This window comes from Solanum lycopersicum, chromosome 5 (assembly GCF_036512215.1).
Source record: "Solanum lycopersicum chromosome 5, SLM_r2.1".
Taxonomy (NCBI): domain Eukaryota; kingdom Viridiplantae; phylum Streptophyta; class Magnoliopsida; order Solanales; family Solanaceae; genus Solanum; species Solanum lycopersicum.
Window position 1 is genome coordinate 64,421,688 of NC_090804.1, and position 21,411 is coordinate 64,443,098.

Genomic DNA, 21,411 nt, shown 5'->3' on the forward strand with positions numbered 1-21,411 from the left:
TATATATATATATATATATATATATATGATTTCTAAAATAATATTATTCAATATATCATTTAGTCATTTTTTACTATCCATTATTTTTAATTTTATTTTTACTTTTGCACTTATTTTGTACCTCTCTATAATAGTTAAGTACGTGAATTTTTTGAACATTTGAGATTACATATAAAAATGAAAAAGTACAAATATGTTGGTTTAAAAAGATATATGATTATCAAACAATGAAAAATACATAATTATTATTCTATGGGATTTAGCATGTTTACCCTCAAAATAATTAATGATAAATACAAAATGTGACTAGCTTTACAATATATATCCTAAAAATAGAAGAAAGGATGAATACAAAAATACAGTAATCAACTACAAAGTTATATTTAAAAATTCAAAACGATGGAGATGTGAAAAATAGATATTTACTTACAATTTCATGTTGGAGTATATTCATCTTGTAACTATCATAGTTTACATATTTCTCAACAAAAAGAAGATGAATATGTATGAAATTTTAAAGGATACAACTAAATAAAATAGTGAGAATTCTTATAATTAAAAATTGGTAATGAAAATTTTACAAGAAATGTAGACTAACCTACTGTAGTATGCAAGATGATTACAAACTTGAATAAAATAAGAAATATATATAATGTGGTGTGAGTGTGTTTGATAAACTCTTCATTACCTTCACTTATCTTACAAATTAAAGTTTAAAGGTTATTAGACTCTTCATTATCTACATTTAATTATTACATGAATATATGATGCATTAAGATCTTATTTGATCCATGAATTTAAATATAACTTTTACTTAATATTTAGTTAATTAAATAGATAGTAATATTAATTTATTTTAGAGGTAAAATAAGGGTAAAATGGCATTTCAACTTTGAGGTTAGAATCTTCCCACTTATAATAATATATAATATATAATTCACTATCACCACAATAACCATCAACTCCATTTCCATCAATGCGACCAATTCCTATTGTCAGCTACCTCCACAATCACAATTAGCACTGGTGTCAACCACCACACATTATTTAACTATTATCAACCAACTTCATCATCACAATCATTATTACGCTAATCACTACAGACACCTATCACCTCCACCAACCCAACTATCATTACCACCGTCACTATAAACTATCTTCCACCGTCACTAGCAAAGATACACATTTCACTGTTTTTAACAAATAATAAAAAGTATTATTATATTTATATTCATATCTATTTAATATTTAATTACTCTTTTATTTGAATTGTATACTTGTTAGGTTTACAAACAAATAAGTTATGCGCATTCAAATGTTAAAAAATAAACAATTTTGATTATTTAATGTTCAAATATAAGGACGATATCTTAATTAGTTATATATACATTAAATCTAATTAATTAAATCTTAATAAAAACAAATGCGAGCTAGTAGGTGATCTGATGGAGTTCAGCAACTTTCAAACTCTAGATTGTCATAAAATTACAACTAATCCAATATCATTTGTGATTATTAGTCTAGAAAAAAATGAAAATATTTTGTGAGTAATAAAACTTAATATATGGTATGGACAGCAGAGTGATCTCAATATTTGTTAAAGGTAGAAAGTTATACATCTTAAAACGTAAAATCAATTATTAAGTGAATTGAGATCGGTAATAATATAACGTCAAGGCTTAAAAATTTGAGATATCCAAGCTAATTAATTCAAACCAAACATAAAAAACCAATTCAGTCCCAAATTTATTAGAATTTGATTTGAATTCTCTCTTCTTCATTCGAAAATTAAAATTTTCATAAGAACGGAAAATCCACCCCTAAATAGAAGTACAAACAACACTTCTTTTTAACCCTTCGGGGTGGCCCAGTAGTTTGAGCTTGGGACTTTCATATTGGAGGTCTCAAGTTCGAAATTCTTTGCCAGCGAAAGCAAAGGATTTGCCTTCTGGGTCGAACTCGGCGCATCAGACTTGCCTAGTGCGGTTACCCCTCCTATGTGGTTTGCGAGCTATTGCATAGGAATAAGGATTTTATCCCGTGCACGTCCAAAGAATAGCAACCGCAAATTTTCGTTTTCATTGAAAAAAAATAGAAGTACAAACAAGACAAATATGTAAATTGTAATAGAACCAATTGTTGATCTTCAACCACTTATATCCCTTTAGAACAGACAACAGAACAAAAAATTTACAGATAAAGATTTGTTGTGAGGGACCTCATACAAACCCCATTACTTTTCAGTATACTTATCACCTTCCACCTTAAAACAAATTTCTGTGATAAAAAAGTTATCTTTTGCAAAAGACTCAAACTTTAGCTCTCAATACCAAAGACAGACACACAGGAAGAGCCGAAAAAATGGCACAGATTAGCAAAATGACACAGGGGATACAAACCCTTTATCCCAATTCCAAGATTCATAAACCCCAAGTTCCCACATTTCTCCCTTCACTTCCTTTTGGATCTAAAAACCTGAAAAAATCAGTAAAATGTTTGTGGGTTTTGAATAAAGATTCAGTTTTGACAACAAGGTCGTGTTCTTCTTCTTTTAGGATTTCAGCATCAGTGGCTACAACCCAGAAACCTTCTGAGATTGTGCTGCAACCCATCAAAGAAATATCAGGCACTGTCAAATTGCCTGGCTCTAAATCCCTATCCAATCGTATCCTCCTTCTTGCTGCTCTATCTGAAGTAAGTAGCCAACTATTAGAACATTTAACACCTTGTTTGGATGGTTGTTACGTATTGAATAATAATGTATCGTATTGAATTGTATTACGTTGCATTGTTTTAATGAATACAATGTTTTGGATAGATGGTATCGTTCTCCATTATTACATAATGTGTCACATCAGTAATTTGAATAACAAACCTACAAGAAAAGTAAGCTACAAGTTAGAGCTAATATGAAAGGTAGGATACAATATGATTATTAAATAATAAATAAAGATAAAATGAAAAGAAAATATTAAGGTAATGACAGGATCACACCAAATTGGTCGTTACATTAAACGAGACTTCTCATTGTTACCTAAAGATAGGTTTTAACGATACGATACAATAAAGTTTTTTAAACGAACAATCAAAACAAACATTTTATTTAAACTATCAACACAATACAATGGGTAAAATACATCCAAACAAGGTGTTAGTGGTTGTTTGGTTTTGAAGGTGAGCATTGACGATATTGGTAATGTTGTTGTCCTGTGACATGTTTGAACTATGGAAACATCCTATGTAGGTAAGACTGTCTACAATAGACGCTTATGGTCTGGTCCTTTCTTAGACCCCCTACTCAGTGGGAGCTTAGTGCACCAGGCCGCTCCTTTTAGTAATTGTTTGGGTTACATGTTTGTTATGGTGGGATTAATTTATGCAAATGATTAATAATGAGGGGTTGTTTTGTAGTGATGAATAATGAAGAGATTGTAATACACGGATTAATTACTCTAAAAGGGATTTTTTATCTTTACTTAGTTTAGTCTTTGCATTGCTAATACAAGCATTTTTGTTCCATGTTTTATCCTGTATAATGTAATGGGGTATACTTTAATACTACCAACCAAATGTTGCATAAGTTAAGGAGTAAAACAAACACTATACTATCATATGCAGAATTTTATAATGGGATTTATAATTCCTCTAACGTGTTAGCTGTAGATAGTGTATTTGTTGGTTATGTATTCAGTGCTATACATGGTTCCTTTATATCCAAACGACCCCGATATGTTGCATAATGCATGTATATTTCTTATGGTTGCACTTCTCATTCTTTTACAGTTTTACAAAAGGTGATGTCACATTGAAATGTATGTAAAGAATCTTTTACTTTATTATGTTTGCTGTATATATAAACAATCTTTTGTGGCCATTAAATGTGACTTGCATTTGAATTTCAGGGAACAACTGTGGTTGACAATTTGCTAAGTAGTGATGATATTCATTACATGCTTGGTGCGTTGAAAGCACTTGGACTGCAAGTAGAAGATGACAGTGGAAACCAACGAGCTGTTGTTGAAGGTTGTGGTGGTTTGTTCCCTGCCGCTAAAGAGTCCAAGGAAGAGATTCAACTTTTCCTTGGAAATGCAGGAACTGCAATGCGGCCACTAACAGCAGCAGTTGCTGTAGCTGGCGGAAATTCAAGGTCTAATAGCATCCCGTCTTAATTCCATTTTACTCTTTTAAGTGGAAGTCAAAGCTATTGGAATGTAATTGGCCTAACTAGAGCGAAATGATTAGAGATTATTCAATAAGCTGACCTGACTAGCTCGGTTTTGAAGCATAATTGATTGATTGCTGTTAAAGCTATTCTGATATTCTTTAATTATTGCTTTTTTGGTATTTCTGACTAAAATTTTCTCTACATAGATAACTAAATCTGATTTCCTGGAAGGTATTGTCAGCGACGTGAGGTTTTCAGAGCATGAATAATTAGATATCTACTAGATCTTGAAAAGTTTGTGTGATGCATACAATGGTACAGACATTGTCTTAACATCTTTTCCAATGCTTCTTTATGGGCGGGCATTTTTATTGATTAAAAACAATTTTACCATGTTACTAACTTTAATAGGTCATTCTCTTGTTACAGGTATGTACTTGATGGAGTTCCTCGAATGAGAGAGAGACCAATTAGTGATTTGGTTGATGGTCTTAAGCAGCTTGGTGCAGAGGTTGATTGTTTCCTTGGTACGAAATGTCCTCCTGTTCGAATTGTCAGCAAGGGAGGTCTCCCAGGAGGGAAGGTGAGGATTACAAATTCTATTCTGCCGTATTTATTATTGAAATAAATAATGTCTTGAAACTTTAATATGAACAAGTAACTAGATTGCAGAAGCGGAGAAGACTTTGCTTATAAAGTTAAAGCTAAGATTGGAAGAAATTGGCATAGTCTAACCTTCTTCGAGAATTCATTTGAGTACATATCCTTGCTTATAGCCTATTGGACCAAGCTTCTGAAATCAACTTAATTTATTAAGTGTTTTTCAAAAAAGTACTTTTGGTGAAAAGCAGTTTGTGTTAGGCCAATAAATTTAAAACACTTTTGAGCAGCAATTAGTGGTTGGCCAAGTCTTTTAATTTCTCGAAAGCGCTTTCGGGGATAAACTACTAGTTTTAGCTTCTGAAAAACAGTGTCTGCTACTCCCTGAAAGGACTTATTTTCTTCCAAAAGCTTGGCCAAACACCTCTTTTTTTTTTTAAATAAGCACTTTTTGGGAGAAAAGAAAAACACTTTTTGCCTCCCAGAAGCTTGGTCAAACAGGCTAGGAATCCAAAATATGCTTCTCATAATTTTGAATACTGTAAATTTCCAGTGCTTTAGGCTTTTTTCCTATATGGTTTAATGTAAGCATTCCTATAGGTTACCATTCCAAATTCAAAATGTTTGTAGACAGAGATCATTTCCAACTTAGGTTCCAATTGAAAATAAGCTTGGAGGCGAGTCTACATATGAGAATAGAAAGAAGGCGCCAGAGCTCATTTTCCTTGTTGTATGTTTTGGTGCAACTACTGGAGACGTAAGTCTTGCAGCAAACGGTCGACTCTTCATCTAAGGAAAACTACAGTTTGCCTGGTTTTTATCATGGCTGCATCCTTATAAATGAGTCATCTTAATGCAGGAAGAATCAGTAGTAAAGCCAAGGAAAACCAGTAGAGGTCTGTTATTAAAGCAAATAAATCTTATGTTCTATGATTGAACTCAAAAGCCAAACTCTTAATTCCTTAACAGTAGTAAGTTGAATGATTACAAAACTGTATGACGCTCAAAGAAATGTGGCTAGCTGCTTCTATTAGATCCACTGTTCTTGTGAATCAAGAGCTTTTTTGAGGACAAAACGTAATTCTCTTACATTTCTAAGTAGTTGTTGCGCCTTATCTTATTTTTAGTTGTTGGAATATTTTATCCACTTTTATTGATGAACTTATTTCCGTCACTCTTCTTTAGTATTTCAACTATGACTCTAATCTATAAAAAGGTAATATCGAGACACATTTTATATTAAAAAGGCTTCAAATGCTTTGAAAGTCACCTCTATCTCCACTATATACAACTTCATATAAAATAGTGAAATTTCAACCTTTAGGATAAAAGTCATGGTGTAACAAAAGAACACCTAAATTGGACAGAGTGTCAAACACATCTTAAACCAATGATGATTCAAACAATAAAACTTGCCTAAGGAAGAAGCTAAGCAATACCCTAATCCTCAAGGACTACTGTGGGTAGGACTAGCAATATTACTTAATGAATAGTGTATTGCTATTACAGTGTTCTGGAACTGTCTCTTTTGCCTGCCTTTCCCTGCATCACATCTTTAGGTTTCATTCTTCTTAAGAAGTCCTAAAACAAAGGGATATTTACCAATTGTTGAGTTACTTATTTTGCCAAAGTTTCTGGTTTCTCCTATTCAGCTTTTCCTTAGGGACTTGCTGCAGCTACAGAAGAGAGAAATATTGATTTTGCTTCAAACATGTCCATGAATCTTGATTCTTATGTCATCCTTGGTTCACTAGTTAGCTTATTTTAAGAAGAATTTAATTTTCTTTATTTTGTGAATGTGCCGATGAATCATATATTGAAAACCTCCTCTCTACCCCACAAAAGTAGGGGTAAGGTCTTGTACACCACACTTGTAGGATCACATTTGGGTATGTTGTTGTTGTTGTTGTATCCGATGAATACTGATTCGTATGTTATCTGTGGTTCAATATTCACTAGTCAGTTTCTTTCTTTTTTGTTTCCTTGGCATGGAATACCATTATAATACAGAAAGTTGTGTCTTGCTATTCTTTCTTGACTACCTTTTAGGTGAAGCTGTCTGGATCCATTAGCAGCCAATACTTGACTGCTCTGCTTATGGCTGCTCCACTGGCTTTAGGAGATGTGGAGATTGAAATCATTGACAAACTAATATCTGTACCTTATGTCGAAATGACTTTGAAGTTGATGGAGCGATTTGGTATATCTGTGGAGCACAATAGTAGCTGGGACAGGTTCTTTGTCCGAGGAGGTCAGAAATACAAGTAAGTCTGTTTCTGGTCATTCTAATGGCTTGTAAAGTTTATCTCCAAAAACAGCTGGCGTAAAGATTGATGAAATATTAGGTCTCCTGGAAAAGCTTATGTGGAAGGTGATGCTTCAAGTGCTAGTTACTTCTTGGCTGGTGCAGCTGTCACAGGTGGAACCATCACTGTTGAAGGTTGTGGAACAAACAGTTTACAGGTATTTCTCATGCCATTTTGAGCCAGGGGAGGGGGGTTGCATGCTGAATTTCTCTGTTATCTTTCCACGTTGGCTCTGTGGTAGCATCCTAATGTATACTCACATGTTGTCCGTCAACAAGTTTGGATTTAGTTAGGCCTAAATTAATATTATGTGGATGAGGCACTCTTTACATTAGCACCCAAGTAGAGGACTGCAGTGAGATGACTTTCAATGTTATAGTTAAAATATCTTGATTGTGTCTTTATGTTTGTCTTCATGAAGGGGGATGTCAAATTTGCTGAGGTTCTTGAGAAAATGGGAGCAGAAGTTACATGGACAGAGAATAGTGTCACAGTTAAAGGACCTCCAAGGAATTCTTCTGGAAGGAAGCATTTGCATGCCATTGATGTGAACATGAATAAAATGCCTGATGTCGCCATGACACTTGCTGTAGTTGCACTTTTTGCTGACGGTCCCACTGCTATAAGAGACGGTATGGCTAGCTTTGCTTTCTAACAATCAGATCGAATTTGAAGTTCTCTTTTTAATTTATTCATATTTAATTAGCTGAGTGAGACCAGATGCACTATGCTGCAATATCCATAGTACAATAATTTTCTTGCATAATAAGTACAAAATATAAGCTGAAAATATCCACTAAGTTTCAGGCCGTGTGCCTCTGGCCCTTGGGAGTTAATCAGTTATAGAAAAAAATACACTGGAATTAAAACATAACTATTTTATAGCAAAGTGGTTTTAGAAATATGTATCTTCTGAGGCTAGGTTAGCAAGGAGAAAAAAGTGAACTCATCCATCTTCAGTATGTTTTTTTGTAATTAGTCTATCAAATTAGGATGGGCTCACCCTCTTTGTGGGTTAATTATGGAAACCTCAGACATAAGTTCAATATAAATTTGATTGCACATGCACCATGGTATAGCTTTGGCCTCTAGAAATTGTGTTTTTTTTTTTTGTGATGGTGAAACTTAAGAAACCGCCACAAATGGAGAAGTTTCTGTTGTTTTCTCTCCAAGTGTGTAATTTAAATAAGGCTCGACATATATATGTCGCTGAAGTCTGACGATCTACATATTGCAAATAGGTATGTGCATTATTCTTCTGTTAACATGTACATGATCCTAAACAAGTATAAATATTCACATCTATGAAGAGCTTAAGCAGATAAAGATCTGTATTGTAGTTTTGCTGACTAAGTTTATAATGCAATGGCTTAAATATATTAACCTTAAGCAGCGGTTTTATTTGAGCAGACCATAATGTTCTCAGGGAACTTCTTTTCTCTTTTTCCTGGTCTTCCACCTTTCTTTATTGTGCACTCTCCTCTCTTATCAGTTGCTAGTTGGAGAGTCAAGGAAACTGAGCGCATGATCGCCATATGCACAGAACTTAGGAAGGTAAACTTGTAGAAATTATCCTCGTAGATTTCGTTCTTTTTTTTCCCCTACTCTTACCTTTTTGCATGAAAATTACAGTTGGGAGCAACTGTTGAAGAAGGACCTGACTACTGCATAATCACCCCACCGGAGAAATTAAATGTGACCGAAATTGATACATATGACGATCACAGGATGGCCATGGCCTTTTCTCTTGCTGCTTGTGCAGATGTTCCAGTCACCATCAATGACCCTGGCTGCACGCGGAAAACCTTCCCAAACTACTTTGATGTCCTTCAGCAGTACTCCAAGCATTGAAGCCACTTCAATATGTAGTAGAGTGTAAGTAAAAACATGTGAAAGAATTTAGTTCTTGTACAACAAGACAGGCTATTGCTGGTATCTGAACAACACAATGACTTTGACTTGTTTAATTATTTGCCATGTGATCATGTTCAGTGTATTTGTTAAAGTTTAGCTGTTTTTTGTTGTTTTTAAAGGAATGTATACTGTAACAGAGTTGATAATTTTCCTTGTATGAGCAAATATAAGGAGTATTAGTTCTATTATCTAATTATATTGATTGAATTTTGTGAATTATCTGGTTAAGAACTGGTTTATTTATTATGAAAGTATACCGAGTGTAAAAGGTTAGTAGGTTAAAGTGTGTTGTCTTATCGTGCGTTTGTATTTATAGTTTCTTGTTCATTGCTTAAAAAGTAGGATCTTTTGCCTTGCTTACAAGTTTGTTTATTTTTTAATACCTAAAACTAAAATGTGACTCTCACATGACTCTGTCTCCTTAAAGGGCTTTAGTATTAACTCAACACCACAAACTTCAAGTTTCTTGCCTAAATAGAGAACAAAGGCATGTTGAGATACATCTAACTTCGTCTATTTTTATTTATTCAATATAAAATTTCAAGAGATAATTTGTTATTTTATACTAATTTCATTCTTATTATACAAAGACTAAGCTAAAATTTAATGTTTTGGGGTTCTAAAATAGCAATAACCTTTTTTGGTTACAACATATTAATTAAGTAAAAAAATACAGACAATGATTATACATCGTTATATTTGATATTTTAGTATGAATATAAGGTTTACGATAAAATCTACTAAGTTTGTCCGAATCTCGTGTAATACAATAGCTCCGTCACATACTAGAAATTTCTAATTTATCTTTTCAATGAGTGAGACGACTTATAATAATTATATTGATATAACAAAATTGTCACGTTATTCATTATGTATGAGGTTAAATATAAACAAGTAATGATGGACGATATGATAATGTAATGAAATAATATAAGAAAGTATAGTAATGAATCGAAATGTGATTAAGAGTATTAATAAATATAGCTTGATTATCATAGACCTTGTAGCCTTTAATTAAAAAAATTCTACATTATCAAGAGTGCGGAGTTAAAAAGGTAAAAAAAATTATCAAAAATTTCAAAAAGGCATATCAATTTTTTTAAAAAACCAAAACGATAAAATCGCTCACGATGTAGCGACTTTGGCCGTCTGAAAAAGCAAATCCCTACAATAACAGCGATTTCTTAAATTTGCTTTTTTTAAAAAAAAAAATTAAACAAATCTCTCCAAATGCAGCGATTTTCAAAAAAAAAAAATTATAAGTCGCTGCTTCTGCAGCGACTTTCACTAAAATTTTTATTTTTATTTTTATTTTTTGCTTTATTTTTTAAAAAAATTAAATAAATTTTTATTTTTATTTTTTAAAATCATTGGCAGCGATCTTTAGTTAATTTTTTTTAAAAAAAATCAAATCGCTGTAAAGGCAGCGATTTACAATAAATTTATATTATTTTTTTTGAAAATTTAATTAAATCGCTGCAAAAAAATTAGCCCATTAAATTAAGTTTTCAAAAAAAATTAAAAATTAAAGTGTAAAGCAGAAAAAAAAAGTTTAATGTAAGTCGCTGCAAAAGCAACGACTTATTAAAAATTATATTTTTTTAATTTTGAAAATCGCTCCATTTGGAGCGACTTGTTTAAATTATTTTTTTTAAAAAAAAAATTTAAGAAATCGCTGCTACAGCAACAATTTTGCTCATCGCTCAGGTAAAAAAAAAATTGATATACCCTTTTGAAATTTTTAACAATTTTTTTACCATTTTAACTCCGGACTCACATTATCAACCTCACAATGAATATCACTATGGTCTTAAACAAGTATCAAGTCAATACAGTATTAAATTATATAAAATTATAATCTAAGATATATTTGAACTATTTCTTATAATTCATAGGTAAATATTTATGTATCTTTTTCCTTAAAAGCTTATAGCTATGATTCGACGTACCACTAAATCTCAAAAATGGAAAGAGGAAAACCATAGTGTTAACATATTTGGAGCACAAATTTTGGAACATTTTTCTATCAAGGCACTTATATTAGAATACAAATTATTTTGAGTTAAATAAAGAATAAGTGAATATCATGATTTGTACTTTGATTTATTTGAACTTTACAAGACATAATCTTGTATAGAAATGGAATTATGAGAAAAAGAAAGCATTTTTAAAGATATATATTTGCCAGAAGTTCATACTATATAGTAATATTCTAGTATTTGAGATTTGCCATACATAAATATGGTAATCAAGCTACTTTCCATTTCCTTTTTAATTCAATAAAGATACGTACTAAAAAACAAAACAAAATGAAAGTTTTATTGCTCGGGAAAGTAGGGATGTTAAAAGAATATGAAAATCGATCGAATTAATTATATCGAATCGATTTATATTACATTTTCAATAAAATTTTGAATTTTTATGTAAGATTTTGACAACTAGAGGAATCAGGAGAAAGAGATGGGTTGGATACTAGAATCTGTCCAAATATCTCGACTTTTTTTAGCAGGGCTTGGACCCGTATCTAGGCAACTTCGCATTAAGGCGCAACGACTTTCGCGCAGCTGCTACGCCCTCGCTTCTTGCCTTTTCTTTTACTAAGAAACTAATGTAAATAGAAGTTGATTTTAATTATGAAATGGAAACACCGTCACTTTTACGTCGTCGATTAGGATATCATCAACTAGTAAAACATAGTCAATAAAAAGAGTTATATTCCTCAGATATACGCTTTTTGGTGTCAACCATACCCCATATAAATATAATAGTGTGACATTGCAAATAGCATAGATCTCACCAATGGTAAAGACGGGGAAGATCTATATTGTTGATCTTTCGATATCAATATTCTACTCCAGATAATCATAGTCTCTAGATAGTCTAGCCAAGGTTTCAATTGTGATAGAGTAGCCTTTTCTTCCCTTTTTAGGAGATATGATGATCTATAAAAAAATATTTTTGGTCATTCTTCTCTCTAAAAAAAAGAAAAAGCATATTGTTCAAAGAAGGTGACTTGTAATTCCCTTTTCGAATAGTATCTGTATTGTGGATGATTCAATTTGTGCGCGTATAAACGATATAATTTCATTTTTTAAATTTTAAATTAGTGAGGAATGTGGATATTCAAACTTATCAAATCCCTATAAATCTTTCTCACCAACCAATAAGGTGTTAATTAGGAGCCCCTCATAATTAGTCCCTAAATTTCGTCCATTTCATCTCCAACAAACCATCCTTATTTCACTAAAAACCTTAATCCCCTTTTCTTAACAAAATCAATAAACTCCCCCATATTTATCTAAATAAACACCTCTAAATTAATTACATTTTCCCAATATTTCAAGAAACTCTCCTCATATTTAAACTAACCAAATCTCTATGTTAAATAAAGACCTCAAAATTAATCCTTTAATTTTCCAAAATAAGTAAACAATTTAGGAAAATTAAAGGCCTCGAAATTAATCCTTTTTTTTTTAATCAAAATCAAGAAACTCCATACATATTTAAATGCCTCACATTTAAGGTTTCATTTTTTTTTTAATCCTCCACCAAACAAATACAATAATCTCCCTCCTCCCATCTCCCCCAACTCTTTCTCCTCCAAGAACCTCAATAATGGTAAAAAAAAAAAAATTAATCTTTCAATTACAAACATCTCTAATCAAAGTTTAAACTAATCCATTTTTCATAATTTTTACATTTTTTTTTGTTTTGACTTTGTTCTTGGATCTTGATCTCCCCCTACCCACCTAATAGTCCACTCCAAATCTTTCATTATTCCATTTTTAAATTCTTCAAACCTCATTCTTCTCCCTCCCTAATTAGTCCACCCCCTTCTTAATCTCTTCCTCTAATCACCCATTTTCTTCATAAAAATTCAATCTTTACTTCATTTCAAGAAACCCCACAAAGTAATCTTGAACAATAACCAATCCCTTCAAGAAATCAATAAGATTCTTATTCTTATAGATAAAGTGCTAAAATTCCCCATACCCCTTTTTCTTGTTTTCCTTATCCCCATTTACATTATCAAGAATCAATCTTTCTTTCATTGGGGGCAAAAATATAGAGAGAAAAAGGAAAATTTCTCAAACCCTAATCTTGATTTTTGTTTTTAATCAAGAAAAACCAGTGGAAAAAGATTTGGAGAGTTTCTTGATTTGGGTATTGTTTAAATTTTCAAGATTTGTTTAGAATAATGTCCCAAATGAAGCACATTGATAATACTCCATCAACCCCAGGAAAATTCAAGATTGAAAAATCACCTTATCATAGGCTTAGGCTACAATTTTCTTTAGCCAAGATCATTTTTTGGTCACTTGTTTTTGTGGGGTTAATCTTTGTATTCTTTTACAGATCACCATCATCTTCCTCTCATGTTTCTTCAGATCTCTTCAGGAGATCTCTTAGAACAAGCTCTTATGGTGGTCCAGCTTGGGAGAAAAAGATTAAGGCTTCAACAAAACCAAGGTCAAGTAATGGTCTTTGTGTGTTGGTAACTGGTGCAGCTGGTTTTGTAGGAACACATGTATCAGCTGCTTTAAAACGCCGCGGTGATGGCGTGTTGGGGTTGGATAATTTCAATGATTATTATGATCCCTCGCTCAAAAGAGCAAGGCAAGAGCTACTAGAGCGCTCTGGGGTGTACATTGTTGAGGCTGACATCAATGATGCCACCCTCTTGAAGAAACTTTTTGAAATTGTTGCATTTACTCATGTTATGCATTTGGCTGCACAAGCCGGTGTGCGATATGCTATGGAAAATCCTAGCTCATATGTGCATAGTAATATTGCTGGACTTGTTAATATGCTTGAGGTTTGCAAAAGTGTTAATCCTCAACCTTCTATTGTGTGGGCGTCGTCTAGTTCTGTATATGGATTGAATACTAAGGTACCCTTTTCAGAGTGGGATAGGACAGACCAGCCTGCTAGTTTATATGCTGCTACTAAGAAGGCTGGTGAGGAGATTGCTCATACCTATAATCATATATATGGGCTTTCGATAACTGGATTGAGGTTTTTCACAGTTTATGGACCGTGGGGGCGGCCAGATATGGCGTATTTCTTCTTCACTAGGGATATTTTGAAGGGAAAGTCAATTCCAATCTTTGAGGCAGCTAATCATGGCACAGTCGCAAGGGATTTTACCTACATTGATGACATAGTTAAGGGTTGTTTGGGGGCATTGGACACGGCTAAGAAGAGCACCGGAAGTGGTGGGAAGAAGAAAGGTCCTGCTCAATTGAGGGTGTTCAATTTGGGCAACACTTCACCTGTCCCGGTATCTGATCTTGTCAGCATTTTGGAGATGTTGTTAAAGGTAAAGGCTAAGAGATTGATTATGAAGTTACCAAGGAATGGAGACGTGCAGTTTACTCATGCAAATATTAGCTTGGCTCAGAAGGAGTTTGGGTATAAGCCTACCACAGATCTACAGACAGGATTGAAGAAATTTGTTCGATGGTACCTTAGCTACTATGGTAATGGAAAGAAAAGCGCGCAGTGATACATTTCGACTCAATGAGTGGTAGGACAATTAATTCTTTTCACTTTGATTCTTATGATTATTTTCATGTATCTCCAGCTTGTTGCCCCCCTTGTGTTTTTTTTTTTCCCCTCCATATCTTAATGATACCAATATAAGGGGCACATCCAATCCCACGACGAAGAAATTGTGGTGGATGAACGGTGTTTGCTGGGCAAGTTGATATGTATCAGATGCAAACTGAAGCCATCTTTTTTTTTTTTCTTCTTTTTCCACTTTTGAAGTGTAATTGTTGTAGTTTTATAATTGTAGAATTCATGACAGATAGAGCTGCTGCTGATTGATGGATACTGATCATGTATCATCTTTATCAGATTCTAATAAACATAGCAGGATAGTTCTATATTTGGTTCACTCTGTATATCTTTTCAAATTGAATATTTCCTTGTTAATCAAAGATGATATTGTGCTCTAGGTTGATGATTTTGGTTAATCCTGTTATGTGTTTTTATATTGCCGCAACTTTCTGATATTTCTTCTCTGTGATCATTCCTCGTACATAGTTGCTGAAGTTAGATCCTTCTAATTCGAAATATAGATTATGCATCTCATGTTATACTTTTAAAAGTTGATTATTTAGGGTCATTGTAATAATACTCATAAAAAAATTAGGGTCATCGTAATAGATTGGTGCAGTTCTTTCCTTTCTCTGGTTTTTCTGGAACTTTTGTTTCGTGAAGAAGAGAAAAAAAAAACTGAGGTGGGGGTATAAGAATTCATTTGAAGCTGCAATATGGTATATGGCAAAAAAATGCAGGACTATAGAGCATACTAATCTCAAGATGCACAAAGTAAGCAAATAGTTACTTCTAGTACACCACAAGAGAGAAGTGATTACTAATATCTTCAGGTTGCTAAGACCTTAGAAAAGGTTAAAGCCTCGGTCCTGCAACTCTAGGTTCTCTGTTTACCTTTTTTTCATTTAATTATTGCAGCACCCTTGACCCTATTGTTCCAGTTCAACCGGTGAAGTAGTTAGATAGAGGAATCATGGAAACAGTTTGCTTTTCATCTTCACTGCCTTTCAAGTTTAATATCAGAAAGCTAGTGTTTGTATTAGTACTTCTTTTACTTGTTACAATCCTCAACAGGAGATATGAAACTTTAGCCATGAAAATGTTGCATCTTTTGATAAAATCTCGTCTTTCTGGAGTTTAGCCTTCACCATCTTGTTAACGTTAACTTTCATACATAAGCATGTTGCTGGATCATACAAACTTTCATGCCTTTCACTTCTTGGAAGATTAAAATGTTTGGAACCTTAGTTTTTTCTCCTCTTCCCTTCTGAACACAGTGATGTCCAGAAAAGGAAGAACGTAGCAGCAGGGTGTGGATACGCTTCTGTCTCATGGGTTTCTCTCATCGTAGTTACTGCTTTTGTCCATGGCTGTTCAAATATGATTTGTTGGAGACGTTAAACTCGAACTGTATCTAGATTTTTTAATTTTGCCTCTGAAACAAGGCATTAAGATATGTAAAATGTCAAAGGTTGCATGCTTGCTGGGAATGATCTTGGGGAACTGTTGGAGGAATATTTAAATAAAGCCAATCTTCTTGCTGGATTCTATAAACACTTGCATATTCTTGAAGATATCTGATGCTGTTGAACACAAAAATAATGAAGGAATTTATCTTATTTGTGTGTATTTCACTGTCTGTGTTTTACTAGTTTTCCTCAGATTTCATTTTCTTTGTAGATGATATCTTTTAAGCCATTTGGCAGATGGGATTTTGTGTCATGGGAACTTGAGTTTTGAGTTAGTTATTAGTACATGGATGGTTGCTATGTTTTGGACAAAGTGCTGTCAATTAGATAGCTGATAGCAGATATGACAAAATTCTTTTGAACTTTTGAGTTAAGGGTGAATTATTCAACACATGGATGGTTTGCTAATTGATAAAAGGCATTAGCTAAAGATTTTGGGCAAAGTGCTGCCAAATGCTAGCTGATAGTAGTTGTGACAAAATGCCTGCAGTGTTGTCAACTTGGTGTAATTTAGACATGTGATACGGAATCACATTGATTTGAAGTTGAAATTTTGTTTGAACATGCAATTTGTAAGAAAAGCAGACTATATCTCTAAACCCAATATAGATATGGAGTAAAGGTAATTCAGTTCATCATTAACTAACACGGCAGATATTCGTAACAATTTTAACGCATTGGTAAGCAGCCAAGATTTGAATATATGACATCTAAAGAAAGAAAAGGAAATCAAATAGCAACTCAAAAAAGAACTAAATCATCACCAATATCTTAGCAGTTTTTTTTCTCAATTAAACATCCTGACAGTTCCGACTTAATACTGAACTCTGGAGGCAAAATTTGACAGCAAAAGCAGAGTCTTCTCTATGCCACGAGAGTACTGGCGGTGGTAGATTCACTGCAAATAACAAAAGAAGAAGATATTAGTAACGCAAATCCCCAAAAGAGGACGGGAAAGAGGGGAGAGCAAGATGCTAGTTGATCCTATATCATCCAAGGCGCCAATGAATCATTGAAACTAAAACTTCACATAAACCAATTGGAGCTACTAGAGTGATGAAAGTAAACTGGCAATACGTTAGCTTTGTGGCAGGACATGAAGGTAATTTCATATTGCTATAAAGATTGAAATTGTCCCTTTTCTTTTGTAAGGGCAGAATGAGACCCCTTTTTACAACTGTAAATTGAATACATCTAAAGCTGTGTAAATAGTGCCATCAAAATGCAGCAGAGAATTCATTGCAAACACAAAAACTGCTCGGTAATGAGAAAGTGTAGAGGCAGATCTGAAGGGTCAATTATAACAAGGTTCATCTTAGTAAACATGAAGATACATAAAGATGCACATGATTCTTTCAGTTTTACTAAACCTATACTATGAAACACAAACCTTAAAAAGTCATAAACAGCACATTGATGTGGATGGCAAGCAAAAAACATCAAAAATGCGGAAAACCGGGAAATCCCCAAGAGCTAGTAGCCTAAAATTCAAAACTCAGTAGATAATGGGCCTGCCCTTCTATCTTTTTCAGACCCTTCTAATTAAATTAAATGTAGCATAGAGTACAGAAGTAGAAGTGGAGAACTCTGCAGGCTTAATTTAGCAGACAACTCAAAATATAACAGATACACAATCTGACAGGAACAAAACTCACAGGAATCATATTATGATGATTTAAGCATATAAAAGCTGAAATGCAATGGATGCAGCAGCTTGTGTGAACTAAGAATTGACCCGGGGAGCAAGAGTATTCAATTTTTTCATAAAAACAATAGTCACCAGCTAGAAAGTAATCCAAAACTAAATTCAAAACAACCAAGCATATTCCACATTGACATGCATTGAACACTTAATGATGCAAAAACAAGATTAGACTGGTTTAATATGGTGACTCAGAAGGCACAAAACTAAAGCATGTATATGAGACTACACTTACTACTTCCAGACTGGGGGAAGCTTCTTGGTTTTCTTATAGTAACGAGCAAGACGGTGAATCCTGCTCTCAACAAGAATCAACCTAAACTTGGAATCTTTGTCTTTCCTGTTTCTCTCAAGATGCTTCCGGATTGCAACAGCCTTCTTGATAAGGTGATATAGATCCTCAGGAATCTCAGGAGCAAGTCCTACCATAAAGAAAACAAAAGGTTGGTCAATCACTTCCATTAGACAAGTATTATGAGTATCAACTAATCACTCAACATGCCAAATGAGTACCATGAGCCTTCAAAATTCTGAGAATCTTGCTACCAGTTACACTCTTCACCTGAGCAATCCCATGAGAATCACGAAGTATAACACCAATTTGAGAAGGTGTCAAACCCTTCTTGGCAAACTTGCATATATTATCCTCAACCTGAAACACAAGAAAGTGCATTTTTTTTATTAGAATAAAAAAAAGAAAGTGGAACTCAATGTCAAGAAATGATCAGTCAGCTGTGCAATTAATAGTTATCATATTATTTATTGGTATTAACTTGATACTTCCCTGTTTCTCGATCGGACAAACTCCAACAACTTCTATCACAAGTAACAAATATTGAATCAAAATGTTCAAACAGGATTGGAGAAAATTTTCACCTAATTTACCAATACAGACTTTTTTCTGTTCTTATATACACACGCAGTGTAGAAACAGCACGACATATTTGTCAGGAATATAACTCAAATAGGCAAAGGGAAAAAACCGTACTTGCTTTTGCACGGTTAGGCACTTGCGCTACAGAATAACACATTTTGCAAGAAACCTCTCATACCTTCATTTCCCTTGATATTAAAATATTTAACTTAGTAATTGGATAAGCTAGCAGGTGGAGTTTTCTAGTAGCTGGCAGTAAACGAGAAGAAAGGCAATCAACGTTGAAATGGGTAAGTATACAAGATAAATGGAGGTGAACACCCTCGAGGTAGATCTTTGATACCAAGCTTTCAGCTACTCAATAAAGTCAGATAACAGGTATTAACTGCGGCACTTCAAATGGAAATTTTCCAAGGCTGCAGATGATTTCTAGGCCATTAAGAAAAAGTCGAGACCTTAAGGACTGGACATGAAACACACTCTATGTACATATTATTTCACAAAACTTACAGAATGGAAGAAAAACAGTGAAGACAAGACACTTGACTCAGACGTAGTAGAATACTAAGCTGGTGTATATCTGAAACTAACGAGGAATGATTAAAAAAATGAGAAAACTTACAACAAAGAGAAGATTATTATACCGAAAACAAAGAGAAGAACAAACGTTTAGTGCTGAGACATGAATCATGATCACCACTAACAAAAATTACACATTTCACAAATACTACTTATCCATAGAATTAAACAAAGCATAATTAGGATTTGTTAAACCTCGACAGTATAATTCACATTTCATCCCAGATAACACAATTATCCAAATACAAATGTTAATCACACAGAAACAGAGCAAAATAAGTTTAGAACAGATTCAATCAAGGATTTACGAAGCTAGCAATTGCTTACATCAGGAGCAGATGTTTTCAACCAACTTGGTGGAGTCCTCTTATACGGAAGTGCTGAAGCTGAAATACCCTTACTGTGAACAACAGAGAGAAATTTACATACAAAATCAGTCAGTATAATGTGTAGTAAAACAATGAAACAAATTGAATACAATAAGGGAGAAGAAAGATTGAACGGACCCTCGACTGTGCATACGACCCATGGCGGCTGACGGCGGTGCTCCGATGTGCGGCGGCTACAGCAGCGAAACCCTAAATTTGTTATTCGCTGGGTAATTATGGGTTTTATATACTACTCTTTCTTTTTTTTCCTCAAAGCAATTTACGGTAATATCCCTTCATTAGACCACCATTTAAATTTTATCCTAATTTTAAAATTGTGTACATATATATAAATTACTATTATCTTTGAAAAATTATTTATCTCAATAATATTAGCTTGAGTCTAATAGTTCTTTACATATAGTTTAATCTTAATGATAAAAATTAAATCATTACCTATGAATTGTAATTTATTTGATAAAATTGTGATATAAATAATGTACAAATTGTCAAAAGAATAAAACCACGAACAAAGTATTTACTAATCAATTGTTAAAAAGAAAAAAGAAAATTAATGAAGGTTACTCCTTCATCAAAATAGGTGTTTGGCCAAAGATTCCAAACATATTAATTTTTTATATATGGACATACAAAATCGATCAGAAAAATGCTCATATATTAATATATACATGTAGAGTTGTCAAAATGGACTTGACCCGTGAGATCGGTCCAATCTAATCCTTGAATTAAGTGGGACTGAACCTAATATTTTTGGCCCACTTAGGAACGAGACTTTTTAGCGCAATCTCACTTGACCTGCTAACCTCGTAGGCCCAACCCGCTAGCCTCAGATCCAGCTCGTGGGATTTGAATATTTAAGAATATTATATATATATATATATATATATATATATATATATATAGTAGTGTTTTATTTGTAAATGTTTTATCAACAAATATGTTAAAAACATAAAAATCAAGTCTTTTAAACTAGCTTGTTTTTTGTGGAAGGAATGGTTGAATGATCAACATTCTTCTGCTAAATTTTACATTGACTATTATGTATTTTGGTAAGCATTCACCGAAGTGTGATATTCATAAATGTACTTCTATAAGTATTCGCTGAAGTATGTGATTCATAAATGAAAAATTATATGTATTAATGTCTGGTTCATAGACGTCAACATTCGATTCTCTTAGAGCCCGTTTGGCCATAAATTTTGCAAGTAAAACTTGGGAAAAAACTTGGCAAATTTTGTTTGTCCATACACTTTTTTATTATTTGGCAAATTTTTTTGGCAAATTTTCTGAATTCCCAAATACTAGAAAAAACTAGTATTTGGGCCAAATTTTCATTATTTGGAAAGTTTTAGAAATTCAATTTTTACCCTTAACTTTTTATTTTACAAAAATAATATATTTATTGACACCAATCAATAATTTTTTACGTGAACATCAAAGTAGTGATGGAATATTCAATGAATATGAAAATGATGATATGGTTGTTGGTGAAAGTGACGAACTATTGGCTCAGGGTAACAACATCGCTTCATCTTCTCGATCATCTGATTCGGAAATGCAAGCTCATCGAGAAGAGATTGTTCATAAAATGTGGGAAGATTATATTAAAGAATAGGTTGAACTCTTTCAAATGAGAAAGCATAGGTTCTTCAGTGATTGCAATATTTATTTCCTTTTGTTTTCTTCTTTTTTTTTCCGAATTTATATTAGTTGTATTTTCATTATCATGATTTGTACCAAGACCTTTTCACTATACGAATATTTACTTAATGATTCTTGTTGATTTGTTGCAGAAGTCATAAATCTTGTTACGTGAGATTTCTATTGTGCTATGTAATACAAATTTATGGT

At 33.2% G+C, this 21,411-nt stretch overlaps 3 protein-coding genes across 3 annotated transcripts; 2 read left to right on the forward strand and 1 right to left on the reverse strand.

Moving 5' to 3' along the window:
* Positions 1 to 1,712: 1,712 nt before the first annotated feature.
* Positions 1,713 to 9,201, forward strand: LOC101265440 (3-phosphoshikimate 1-carboxyvinyltransferase 2). The gene is made up of 8 exons (XM_004239999.5): positions 1,713 to 2,694; positions 3,903 to 4,147; positions 4,595 to 4,748; positions 6,815 to 7,029; positions 7,111 to 7,228; positions 7,493 to 7,703; positions 8,564 to 8,625; positions 8,704 to 9,201. The coding sequence occupies exons 1-8, from the start codon at positions 2,362 to 2,364 to the stop codon at positions 8,920 to 8,922; spliced, it is 1,557 nt and encodes a 518-aa protein (XP_004240047.2). The 5' UTR covers positions 1,713 to 2,361; the 3' UTR covers positions 8,923 to 9,201.
* Positions 9,202 to 12,833: 3,632 nt separating this feature from the next.
* Positions 12,834 to 16,176, forward strand: LOC101265133 (UDP-glucuronate 4-epimerase 3). Its single transcript, XM_004239998.5, has 2 exons — positions 12,834 to 14,512; positions 15,825 to 16,176. The coding sequence occupies exon 1, from the start codon at positions 13,184 to 13,186 to the stop codon at positions 14,489 to 14,491; it is 1,308 nt and encodes a 435-aa protein (XP_004240046.2). The 5' UTR covers positions 12,834 to 13,183; the 3' UTR covers positions 14,492 to 14,512; positions 15,825 to 16,176.
* A 452-nt stretch (positions 16,177 to 16,628) lies between these two features.
* Positions 16,629 to 19,849, reverse strand: LOC101264827 (small ribosomal subunit protein uS15). Its single transcript, XM_004239997.5, has 5 exons — positions 19,678 to 19,849; positions 19,499 to 19,571; positions 18,232 to 18,370; positions 17,954 to 18,140; positions 16,629 to 16,914 (listed from the first exon to the last, which is right to left on the reverse strand). The coding sequence occupies exons 1-5, from the start codon at positions 19,698 to 19,700 to the stop codon at positions 16,881 to 16,883; spliced, it is 456 nt and encodes a 151-aa protein (XP_004240045.1). The 5' UTR covers positions 19,701 to 19,849; the 3' UTR covers positions 16,629 to 16,880.
* Positions 19,850 to 21,411: the final 1,562 nt, after the last annotated feature.

What these genes read in the sequence shown, in the direction of transcription:
- LOC101265440 (XM_004239999.5), top strand. Translation starts at nt 2,362, where the DNA reads ATGGCACAGATTAGCAAAATGACACAGGGGATACAAACCCTTTATCCC. An exon ending in CGAGGAGGTCAGAAATACAA is followed by an intron (nt 7,030 to 7,110) that starts GTAAGTCTGTTT and finishes ATGAAATATTAG; the next exon opens with GTCTCCTGGAAAAGCTTATG. An exon ending in TCCCACTGCTATAAGAGACG is followed by an intron (nt 7,704 to 8,563) that starts GTATGGCTAGCT and finishes CTCTCTTATCAG; the next exon opens with TTGCTAGTTGGAGAGTCAAG.
- LOC101265133 (XM_004239998.5), top strand. Translation starts at nt 13,184, where the DNA reads ATGTCCCAAATGAAGCACATTGATAATACTCCATCAACCCCAGGAAAA.
- LOC101264827 (XM_004239997.5), bottom strand. Translation starts at nt 19,700, where the DNA reads ATGGGTCGTATGCACAGTCGAGG. An exon ending in GGTCGTATGCACAGTCGAGG is followed by an intron (nt 19,572 to 19,677) that starts GTCCGTTCAATC and finishes TGTTGTTCACAG; the next exon opens with TAAGGGTATTTCAGCTTCAG. An exon ending in CTTCCCCCAGTCTGGAAGTA is followed by an intron (nt 16,915 to 17,953) that starts GTAAGTGTAGTC and finishes TGTTATTTGCAG; the next exon opens with TGAATCTACCACCGCCAGTA.